Source organism: Gavialis gangeticus, unplaced genomic scaffold (genome assembly GCF_001723915.1).
Source record: "Gavialis gangeticus isolate Ggan-Ray unplaced genomic scaffold, GavGan_comp1, whole genome shotgun sequence".
In the NCBI taxonomy this organism is placed as follows: Eukaryota; Metazoa; Chordata; order Crocodylia; family Gavialidae; genus Gavialis; species Gavialis gangeticus.
The window spans coordinates 322,906-335,045 of record NW_017729034.1 but is presented as its reverse complement, the minus strand read 5'-3'; the positions used below and the strand labels follow the sequence as shown (position 1 = coordinate 335,045).

At 41.7% G+C, this 12,140-nt stretch overlaps 1 protein-coding gene across 1 annotated transcript in view; it reads left to right on the top strand.

Annotated features, from left to right (window-relative positions):
- Positions 1-12,140, top strand: part of DCBLD2 (discoidin, CUB and LCCL domain containing 2) — a 140,800-nt gene that overhangs the window by 88,846 nt on the left and 39,814 nt on the right. The window contains exons 8-9 of the mRNA XM_019526662.1: positions 1,761-1,976; positions 8,339-8,463. Coding sequence (XP_019382207.1) covers positions 1,761-1,976; positions 8,339-8,463 — 341 coding nt within the window. The remainder of the gene's footprint in view (positions 1-1,760; positions 1,977-8,338; positions 8,464-12,140) is intronic.

The following is a 12,140-nucleotide window of genomic DNA, read 5'->3' as shown; positions in this document are numbered from 1 at the left end:
TTATATCTTTCTGGCATTGCGATGCTCAAAACTGAATGGAGCGTTCCAGATAATTTCTCTTTAAGGCCCTAACAAAGCTGCCTGATCTATCATGAATGCCCCTCCTTTCTCAGACCTAAGTCACATTGACCTTCTCTGTTAGATTGTTGCCCAGAATTGTCAGTTTTGCACATTTTAGGGCTTTGTTGCTTTTCATGTTTACCCTCTCTAGAATATCTCTTAAATTATCCTTTCTAAGGTAAATTAGTTGTTTTCCAAATTGAAACAGCTTTTCTTGTAAGTTTTCATATAATACTGTTGTGTGTTATAAATATCAGTAAGCCCAATGTAGGTTCCTTTAAACTTTACTAATGTATCATTTAACTGAATAAAGAGAAAGTGAGTCCACAGTGTATTCATGGTAGAGATAAAGAATAATCTAGGTATGGCAAAAACCTAAATTAGTATTTTGTGTTAGTTTGCGGTAAGGCTGATGATATAGAACTCTGGGACAAAGAGAGCATGGAACATGTAAATAAGGATCTGGAAATGGAAGTTTGCCCCATCTGAGGTAGAAGCAAAGCTCAGAGCTTTATGGCCATTTGTTTTGGAGGGAGAACCAAAAATCTGAAAAAATGTGTGTGCAGTTGCAGGCCCAGTAACAAACAGTTGTATTAAATCTATCAAGTTGTTGGGAATTGCACCATATGATTGGAAAATATGTAATGTAGGACTTCTTTAAGAAAAAGAAAGAGGGAAAATTATCTGAGAACATACACAACTGTTAGTCTGACCTCATTAATATGCAAGGCCTTATAACAAATAATCTTACCTACACATTTAAAAGACCTGGAAGTAAATGAGAAGTTGGACAAAATACAACACTGATTTACCAAAGTAGATCATATAGTTTCATAGTTGGTAGGGTTGGAAGGGACTTGAGCAGATCCTCGAGTCCGACCCCCTGCCATGACAGGAAAAAGTACTGGGGTCAAACGACCCCAGCAAGGTGTACATCTAGCCTCCTCTTAAAGACCCCCAGGGTAGGAGCCAGCACCGCTTTTCTCTTGGAAGTTGGTTCCAGATCCTAGCTGCCCTGATAGTGAAGTAGCGCCTCCTGATGTCTAATCTGAATTTACCCTCTGCCAGCTTGTGACCATTATTGCTAGTCACTCCTGGTAGTGCACGGGGGAACAGGGACTTATCAGGCTAACTGATAAGATAACTGATTTTCTAGGTGAGAAATTCAATAGGTATGTCTGCACTTCAGTACTGCATTTTATAACGCCAGCTGAGAAGTTACTGGAAAGCTGGGTATGATGAATATTACTGCAAGAAGTCTGAAGATGGAACTTGGCAAAGAGGAAATGATAGTTTTTCTTTTAACTTAACCATTATCAGGTGAAAAGGAGGTTACTCAGTGATCCATGAGATCCCTTCCAGTCCTGTGTTTGTTCTGTGCTTTAAGTTTGTTATACTGTAGGTGTTAATATCAAACTAATATTACTCCATGGTATGCCATTAGACACTTCTGTCTTTACCAAGCAAGTTGCCCTTTATGCCCTTATGATTGCCTGATTTTTAATCAAATTTGAATTGTCAGATATTGAGGTAATTTGTCAGAGTCTAAAATTAAATGTCAGTATGCAAGTCCATTATTTTTCATACAGACTACAATTGTGAACTTTAAAGGTGAATTCTGAACACGAAAATGCTATCTCTGTAACTTTGACTTTTTTTCCCCACTCCACCCCCTCTTCTTTATCTCTTGTGTTGTTCAGGTTGCTATGGAACACTGGGAATGGAATCTGGAGTAATCCCTGATTCTCAGATTACTGCATCATCAGTTCTAGAGTGGTCTGACCGAATGGGTCAGGCAAATATCTGGAAACCTGAAAATGCCAGATTGAAAAGGTTTGGACCTCCTTGGGCTGCTTTAACCACTGACGGAGATCAGTGGTTACAAATAGATCTGAATAAAAAAAAGAAAATAACAGGTAACCAAATCAGAGCTAGCTTTAAAAATGCTATTATCAGTACAGGGAGTGACTAAATTTTATCATTCTAAATTAGGACTATAGAGGAAGTTTAATGGGTTTTTAATTTAATTAAATCAATGATGCTTCCATGGTCTCTAGTTAGAGGGCAGGTTTGTATTTTTCCTTTGAATTTTGTGTCTGATTCCTCCCTCATATTGGATCTTGAACCCTTCTGTTTCCGCTGGCTGTTCTGTCCTTGAATTTGCTTGTGGTTTAGAGCTTTCTTAGATTCATCTCAGTTGTCAACTGTCACTGATTAGAAAATTTGCATTTTTTTGAGGAGGATCACTGAAATAAGACTTCTCATCTTACATAACACTTACAAGCTATGCATTTACTAATGGCTCAGTGCTTTTAGGTCTCATGGTGTCTGCATTTTAATTTACTTTCTGCTTGTCTAACAGGTGTAAAGTGAACTATGCTGGTCCGTGTTCTTTTCTTATTCAATTTTCCTTCAATATGCAGTTTAATTTTTATATCACCTAACCTTCTGTGATCATTTGTTATCTTGGCAGTGTCATTATGTTGAAGGGAAATGGCAGGATCATGCTTCCAATCTATAATAAGTATTATTTGAAGAATCAGGGATTCCATGTTTTGATGATGCTTTTTGTGTTAGTGTTACACTGTCCTGTTAGCCTTCCACATTTCTGTTTGTTGTCCCAACAGTCTATTCTCTTTTAATGTTCATAGTGTCATCACATTTATAAATCAAAATTCAACCAACTTCATCTTGCCTTCATCTTACCTTACCTAGATTTCAGAAGGGCAGACTTTGGTTAAACTCAGGAGTCCAGTTAGAAAGGCCCTCTGCAACCAGTGACTGGATGATTTGGGAGTTCAGGAACAGTGGTGCTTAAGGGGGCAATTCTCACTTCTCAAAAAGAGATGGCCATCCCCACACGGTCAAAAGGCAGGAAAGGAGCCAAAAGACCCACTTGGCTCAACAGGGATATTAGGGAACTTTTAAAAAAAATAAGAAGAAGCATATCAGTAATGGAAAAATGGTTCAACATCCAGAGAGTAGTACAGTCATATAGCCAGGGTCTGCAGGTATGAGACACGAAAAGCCAAGGTAGGCATGGAGATCAAACTGGCAACTGAAATAAAGGACAACAAAAAGTCCTTCTATAGGTACATAGGGAGCAAGAAAAAAATCAAGCTCCACTCTGGGACCCCTACTGAATATGGGGGGGCAGCCTGCAGTTGATCCCATGAAAAGGCAGAGCTCTTAAATACTTACTTTACATTGGTATTCCTGAAATCAGATGGGAGCTGTTCACCTGTGCTGAGGCCCAGGAAATATGGGGAAAACAACAATCCACATGAAATCAGTCCCAAACAGGTGAGGGTACTCTTAGAACATTTGGATGTGTTCAAGTCTGTTGAGCCAGATGACCTGCATGAGAGTCCTGAAAGAATTGGCTGAGCTCATAGCAGGCTGGTGAAGCTGATCAAAGAGCCATGGAACTTGGGACTGGTCCTGAACGATGGCAAGAGGACGAACAAGGTACCCATCTTTAAGAAAGGGAAGAAGGGCGACCCTGCAAACTATAGACCTGTCAGTCTGACTTCAGTCCTGGGAAAAATCTTTGAAAAAATTGTCAAGAAGGCCATCAGCCACAAGCTTGTAACTGGTGGGGTATTAAGAAGCAATCAGCATGGCTTTGTTGAGAGTAGGTCATGCTTAACAAACCTGGTGTCCTTTTATGACCAGGTAACTAATCAGCTGGACAAGGGATATAAGGTTGACATCGTTTACCTAGACTTCAGCAAGGCCTTTGATACCATTTCCCATGAGTTTCTTTCAGTTAAGATGGAGGGTGCTGGCCTTGACCAGTCTACAGTGAGGTGGGCTGGCAGTTGGCTCAGAGGCTAATCCCAAAGAGTTGTAACCAATGGGATGGCCTCATCCTGAAGGGCCATCTCCAGTGGTGTCCCCCAGGGGTCAGTGCTTGGGCCGTGCCCTTTAACATCTTTATCAGTAACTTGGATGAAGGGATGGAAAGCTCAATGATTAAGTTTGCAGATGACACTAGGCTGTGGGGAAATGCGGGCACATCTGAGGATAGGGCAAGGTTCCAGGATGACCTTGACAGACTGGTCCTATGGGCTGAACGTAATCAGATGAGGTTCGATAGGGACAAGTGCAGGGTTCTTCATCTGGATAGGAAGAACCTTCACCACAACTATATGATGGGTGGTGATCCACTGGCTGGCACTGCATCTGGGGGTGACAATCGACCAGAAGATGAATATGAGCCAACAGTGTGATGAAGTTGCCAGCAGGGCAAGTAGAACTCTGGTGTGTATCAGCCGATGTGTTGCAAACAGATCCAGAGAGGTGCTTCTCCCCCTCTATTCGGCGTTGGTGAGGCCACAGCTGGAGTACTGTGTCCAGTTCTGGGCACCACACTTCAGAAAGGATGTGGATAAGCTCAAAAGGGTACAGAAATGGGCCACCCACATGATTAGGGGGCTGGAGGTTAGGTCTCATGAAGAGAGACTCCAGGAACTGGGTTTGTTCAGTCTGAGCAAGAGAAGACTGAAAGGTGACTTGGTAGCTACCTACAAGTATGTTAAGGGTGAACACCAAGATCTAGGGGAGCAACTCTTCAGAAATGCACCCCTTGGGAGGACAAGGTCCAGTGGGCACTAGCTAGTTGAGGAAAAATTTAGGCTGGACATAAAGAAAAATTTCTTCTCTGTAAGGGTATCTAGAGTCTGGAACACACTCCTAGCAGAGGTAATGCAGTTGCCATCCTTGGAGGTGTTCAAGAGGAGACTGGACAAGTACGTCATTGAGCTTGTTTGAGCCCAATTACCTCCTGCTCATGGCAGGGGACTCGACTTGATGATCTTACAGGTCCCTTCTGGTCCTTTGATTCTATGATTCTCTCACTGATCTTAACTCTGGCTGCTATCATTCACCCCTACTTATATTAAAGATGGCAAAAACACAACTACTACAAAATGGTTCTCTTCCCTGGAGCAGGATTTTCTTTTGTAACTTCTCATCCAAATGCTTTTTTCTTTTTCCATTCTCTCCTTTCCTCATGCCATGTATCTTGTAAATTTTCCCAGTTGTCTAACATAGATTATAAAATTCTTTGAGGTGGGGGTCGTTATGTTTCTCTTCACAAAGCTGTGCACTTCTCTGCAACTCTATACATTATTCACATTTATATATCTTATCTGTATTATGCCATTTATTCTTATGGTAGTACTTGTCCTGTCTCTTGAATCTATTTCTAATTTCTGATTCCAGTCAAATAAGTATATATAGTATGTCCTTTCACTGCACAGGATGCCAAGTACAGGGTGAAGTTGTAATACCTATCTTTCAAAAAGTATAACATGTTCACCATTGTGTAACCATTTATAATTTCATGCTTTGGGGTGCATAGTATCATCATTTATCTTTTTTTTAATATCTCCTTCCTCTCACTCTCAAAGTTGATGTGCTGCATCTATACTTCCATTGTTGGAGAGAACAGAATGAACGCACTCCTCTCATTTTAATGGTGTGCAGTCATGTGGCTGGAGAGAGAGTAGCTGCTACTCACATATACAGTGCATCTAATTAATGTTTGTGCATGTGCTCTATCTCAACAGTCACATGTATATTGTCCACTTTCATCTCTATGTGCTTCAAAATTTTTCATTTTTTAATATGGGTGGTAAGAGCAACAACAACTTTGAAAATTTGGAGAAAATTGCAAAGATGATTGGCAGCAACTTTCACAATGCTTAATTTTTAAGAATATTTAATAGGACCAACTATTTATTGCTTTCCTGGAGGTCTCATTGAGTTGGATGCTTGTCAACTTTACAACTTTACTGGTGCAATAAGTTTTCTAGTTTCACCAAATGGCACTGTTGTTCAGTATTCAGAGCAGTAAGCCTGTATTTGTAAGTAGGAGCAGAAGTCAACTAACAAACCATCTTGCATATAGATGGCAGTTTGTGTCAGCTGGAGAATAGCCTCTGGCCATCATAGCATCTTAGGAGTTCTCCCAAGATTTTGTACTGGGCTTGCATATTGTGACTACTGAGTTTCCTTATGTAAGTACAGTGTAGTTGGGGTTTTGGGGAGTGGGGTTACCCATACAGTTGTCCCTGTTCTTTTCTGTGTTGTCCTTTTTAAGTAGATATGTGTAAGGTAAGTGAACAGTGGTTTGTGAGAGAAACTCTTTTGCAGTTCTTTAAGACTGTTTGGTCTTTAGTAACCTGTGTTTGTGTAGAAAGATTATTATCTGCTGTTTTGCCAGTTTCACCAGGGCTATTTTTCTTTCTGTTTTTGTAAGCCGATGGGGTTATGGTCTCTGCTTCAGTAGGTGGTAACTGTGTTCTGTATGAAACCCGCAGTTGCATTCTAGGTGCCATTGACTTCCATTTCTTCTGCATTAACTCTTCAAACTGTTTCACCTTGTTCTTAATGAGTGTGTTCATGTGTGTGTGTGCACAATCTTTTGCATGCAGAAAGTGAATTAGTTTTAGACAGAGTAGACATCATCTTCATTACCCAGAGAGTCAAAACGATGATCCATAATTATTGTGTGTTAACCAGTTTGGTCTCTCACTCTTTTCAAAAGTAGAATGTGTAAATTCAACTACTTATACTGTTAATGGCTATAGGTTGGCTTTCTTCCATTCTCTGTCTCAGTATAGTCTAATTCAGGGGCAGGCGATCATTTAGACTGGAGGGCTGCTTAACAAGTTTTGCTGCTGAGGGCCCAAGGGTAGCCCCGCCCCCTGGTTGCCATCTTGGACCCAGAAGTCCTATCCCCTAACCTTTGTCACCAGAAGCCCCTCCCATTGCCCCTGGGAGTACTCTTTTTGGGGAGGGGGTTTGCCATCTTAGAACCGGAAATTATATGTATATATGTTTTAAAAATCAAATAATATACATGAATTTGATTTCAAAAAAATATTTTTGTCCTGATTTATGTGTTTGTGTAGTGCGTACATAGAGTTGATTGCATAATAGCGTAAAATGAAGTCTTACTTCTATATATTGTGGGGGGATATAGAGGGGTGTGGGGAATATGGGTGGGTGGGTACAGGGTTTGTGAGAGCTATGGGGGTGTGTGTGTTTATGTGGGTACTTGTGTATGGGTATGTGGGTAGATGTGTGTGGGGTTTGTGGTGAACTGTAAGTGTGTGGGGGGAGGGTGGCTAAGAGTTGTGGCATGTGTTGAGGGGGAGGGTCTGGGGTATGGGTGCACGTGAATGGCAGTGCGAGGGGGGGCTGTGGGTACATGTGTACATTGAGGTGTGTATTTAGGACCTCCTCCACAGACATGCCCCCCCCGCCTCATTGCATATGGCCCCTGCGACTAGAGGCAGCAGCAGGCGGTGAGGCCTCGGGGTACTGGCGGCCAGTGGCAGGTGGAAACCCCCAAGGGTGCACAGTCCTGGTGTTCCCCAGGGCTACCAGGAGGGAGAGGGGTAGAGCTGGCCTGGTCCCTGTCAGCCTGGGCTCTGCATTCCTGCTGCCCCAGCCTGGGCCCCTGCTGGGCCTGGCCTGAGGACACTGTCACAGGCCCAGTGCTCTTGCCCACCTGCCCACTCGCTGCCACTTCCCCTCCCTACCTGTCACTGCTGCGTTCCCCTGCTTCTTCCCTTCCTTCCTACCTGCCTGCTGCTGCCACTACCTACCTGCCTCTCCAGCAGCGCACGGTTCCTGGCTGCACAGCCAGATAGAATGGCCTGGTGAGCCAGATGTGGCCCACGGGCCGTATTTTGCCTGCCCCATATCTAATTAATATCCATACAAATACTGTCTTTTGTCTGGCTACAGTAGATTATTTTAATCTTACACTTATTTTAATCTCACTTCTATATTAATACTGTATATAAAATACCTGTCTTATGTAAGTCCATTTATAATATAGAATCAACCAAGCTTAAGAAAGCTTGGATCCTTTCAGTGTTGTTGAAATCTGTAAAGTCAAAAATCATGGTGGTTTGTCTTGTTTTAGTATATCAAGAGCACAAGTATGCCAAGGCCAAACACTCCATCAAAGAATGGAAAGAAAAAAAATGTTAGAAAATGTATGTTTATAATTAAAACAGAAGTTATTTAAAATAATTACAAAGCCACAGTCACTAAATGAATAAATTACAGATCCTTCTGTTTTAAGACAAGCCTTTAAAATACTGATTGACCCAATAAAGAGAATGTGTTTGACTTCATCTAAAGTTGGCATATGTTGGGTGAATACTACATATTATGAAATATTGGATGAAAATGCTGCTATAAATGCCAAATATCCAGCTGAAAAATGGTTATGTAAATGGAAACTTCGTGTTTGCAGGCATTGTAACTACTGGATCCACTTTAGTAGAATACTACTATTACGTCTCTGCCTACAGAATTCTATACAGTGATGATGCACAGAAATGGATTGTATACAGAGAATCCGATGTTGATCAGGATAAGGTAAAATTACTCCATGTTCTCTCTATATATGACCAGGCATAATGATGGAAATTGTAGAGAATTTTGCTTATATCGCAGAAAAAAAAGTTTCGATTCTTGAGTCATGGACACAACTACACGTAAACAAAAGCAGTGTTGAATTCATACAAATATGAGGATTTGTAGTATGCTGAAAATATAAAAATATCTTTAAAACATTGAAATTTGGAGGCAACAGAGGTCATATCTAGACTAGACTTAGCATGCCATGCCCACTACTGGCTGGACCAGACTCTCAGCATTATGTATTAGGCTGTACATAGCAGATGTGGCTACAATTCTACCAGTCTGGGAAAGCCCCATAGCATATTTGAGATGAATACTGCTGGCCAGGGTAGTCTGAGCTAGATATGGAGGATAGAAGTCTAGCTATTGGAAAGGGTAAGTAGAATTTTTCCTTTTTTTCTATGCTTATCAATAAAAGATGGTATTTTCTTCACCTGATGAATGTAACATAGGTATTTGGGAGGGATGTGCAAAACTGGCCATATTTGATTCGGATTCAGCCCGAATCGCGGACAGTGATTCAATTAATTGATTGAGATCACTGTCCTGATTCGATTTGGCCAAATCTGAAGATTTGATGCTGATTTGGAGAATCAGCGATTTGGCCATAGACACAGCTTTAAATGTTTTTTCTACATACCTTGAGGTACCAGGCGTGGCTCATGAATGCAGCGATGCTGGGGCAGATGGAGCGTCCCACAGGAGCGTGAGGGTGAGGGGGCGGCCCTGCATGCTTGGTGGCAAACCCGGAAGTGGAGTGGAAGTGCTTCTGGGTCCACTACCAAGCACATCTGGGACACCCCCGCCACCCCCACCCCTCGCGCTCCTGTGGGATGCTCCATCCGCCCCAGCATCTCAGCATTCATGAGCCACCTGGTACCTAGAGGTATGTAGAAAAAACATTTAAAGATGTGTCTATGTCCGAATCATCAAATCTTTCCGAATCGATTTGGAAGGGTCCAATTTGATTCGGAGAGATTAAAGGGTTTCCTGATTTGATTCAGATTTGGAGATTCAGCTGCCGAATCAACCCAAATCGCCACCAAATCAAATCAGCAACTGAGGCTTCATACAGCCCTAGTATTTGGAGTTATTTTAGTTTTTATTTTCTTTCTATTATGTTCATCACTCACTACTTGAACAAAACAATACGTGCATTTTACTTTTCTTATAGCAGTTAAGTACTTGAATTCTGTCATTAATACTTTGGTTGTATAAAATTCTCATTCAGAAAAGAACTAAGGTGTGTAGCATCAAAATAAATTAACTTTAAGAATGTCAGGTTAAACATATAAGCTTAAAGTATTTGGGGGCAGTATTGCTTGCATTTTCATAGATGGTAAAAATTAAGAATAGTGCTCTGTCCTTCAGTTAGTTTGTTTCCCTCCCTCAATGGCCAGATTCTCCTTCTGTTAAAATACTGGGAAGATTGCTGTTTTTTTTCAGTGGAACCAAAATTTGGTCCCTTTTACTGCTGTGTTTTACTTAATTTGTCTCATGAAATGTCTAGAAGAATAAGGAGCATTTAATGGGCTTTTTTGTAGGAGTTTAGCATATACCCTAACGTGAAAATGGATATATTTTTTCCACATACAAACAAAATAATAAAGAAATCTAAATAAGTCCAAGGAGTGGGATGATATGGCATACTTTCTATAATTTCATTTAGAAGTTGTTTAATGCCATGAAGTAACAATAAGACAGTGTTGGTTATTCTTTTATGAGTACCTTGAGAAATTGTTTTCATCTGGCATAGGAGTGGTTCATTTTATAATAAGCTTCCGTTTGCATCTCTTTATATTAATAATATATTGCTTTTATATATCTTTCAGCAATAGGCCTTAAAGTGCTTTACAACTGAAGTCAGTGGCATTGTCCCCCATTTTGCAGATATGTAAATTGAGGCTCAGGCAGATGGAATGACTAGTTAACAGTCATCCAAATAGTGGCAAAACCATGAACTGAAACAAACTTTCCTGAATCCCAGTTCAGTGTTTTGTTCATTAGCCAAAAATGTGGTATGATCTGGGTGAGACAGGTCTCTTTTTTGCACCCAAAATGTTTATGTAATTGAATGAGATTTCAAAAAAGGGAATAGTTGAACTCTCTAAAACAAAAATTGGAAATACTGGACCTCGTGCTTACTCATATCTTAGTTTGCTGTTCCACTGCTTGGTTTCCCTCACTTCTGCAGCCTTAGGAGGGAAGTTCAGACCTGTTAATCACTGAAGAGCATTGTTGGTCCTTGAGAAACTTACTAGTCAACCAGAGATCCCCTGCCTTACTTGTGAACACCAATGAGGAGAAGGACAGTCATGGTTAAGAACTCCGTGAAACTACCCTAGGCATCGCTTTTACAAAGGGTGAGCCCTTGGCTCCTTGGATTCTCAAAACTTGGCTTTTTAATCCATGATCCCTCTCCTCCCCCTAGCTATTTGTGTCCTCTCTTCCCCCAAAGAGCTACCTTTTGGCATAGAGAGATTTCATCTCTTCAAAGCGACCGGGTACCCAAAGTCACATGCAGTGAAGCAAGCAGTTCTTTAAAACAATATATATTGGTTAACACTCTGGGGCAGAACTGTACTACTACCTAGCATGTCCACATATGGCAAATAGTTGAATGAACTTCAGGGAAGGTTAGCTGTGAAATAAGTAAGGGTAACTGATGAATAAGCAGTTGCAGACCAAGTGGCAGAAGCACCACCATGATGTGGTGGGGACAGCAGATGACAGTGCTTTCCCTCCTGAAAAGCTGCTTATATCCTTTGATGGTGCTATGACATGGTAAGTACAGACTGCTACTATAATAGGCCTGCCCAGCCCTCAGCCATGGGTCTACAAGTCCTGAACAGTGGAGCAAGCAGAAGATGTTAGAATCTCAACAGCTGTGAAAACGGATGAAGGCTGCAGTGGAACAAGATCCCCATTATCTTGGTCTCCTTGCCATTCGATCAACATCCTGTTCTATCAAGAGCCTTGTAGAAGCTGATGTGCAGCATCTAGTCCGTGATAAAAGAAATCACGTTGGCATCTTCAACAAAGGAGACAAGTCTGACTGTGGAAACTACAGAGGGATTACCTTGCTGTCCACCACAAGAAAGATCACTGCGAGAACACTCGTGAACTGTCTCCTTTCACTTATAGATTTCATAGACATTGGGGCTGGAAGGGACCTCAGAAGATCATCAAGTCCACGCCCCGCCCAAAGGGCAGGAAGTCAGCTGGGCTCATAGGATCCCAGCAAGATAAGCATCCAATTTACTCTTGAAGGTGTTCAATGTAGGTGCTTGAACCACCTCTGATGGCAGGCTATTCCAGACCTTGGGGGCTCAGACAGTAAAGAAATTCTTCCTTCTGTCCAGCCTGAAACGGTTTGCAGTAGTTTGTAACTGTTTGACTTGGTCATCCCTTGGGGCACTCTGGTGAACAAACGTCCCCCCAGGTACAGGTGGTCACCCCTGATAAACTAATAGGTGGCCATCAGATCACTCCTGAGCCTGCCCTTTTCCAAGCTATTGAGCCCCATGGCTCTCAGCCTGTCATCGTAAGGTCTGTTTTCCTGACCTCTGATCATGCACGTGGCTCTTCTCTTGACTCTCTCAAGCTTCTCCACATCCTTTTTGGATTGTGGG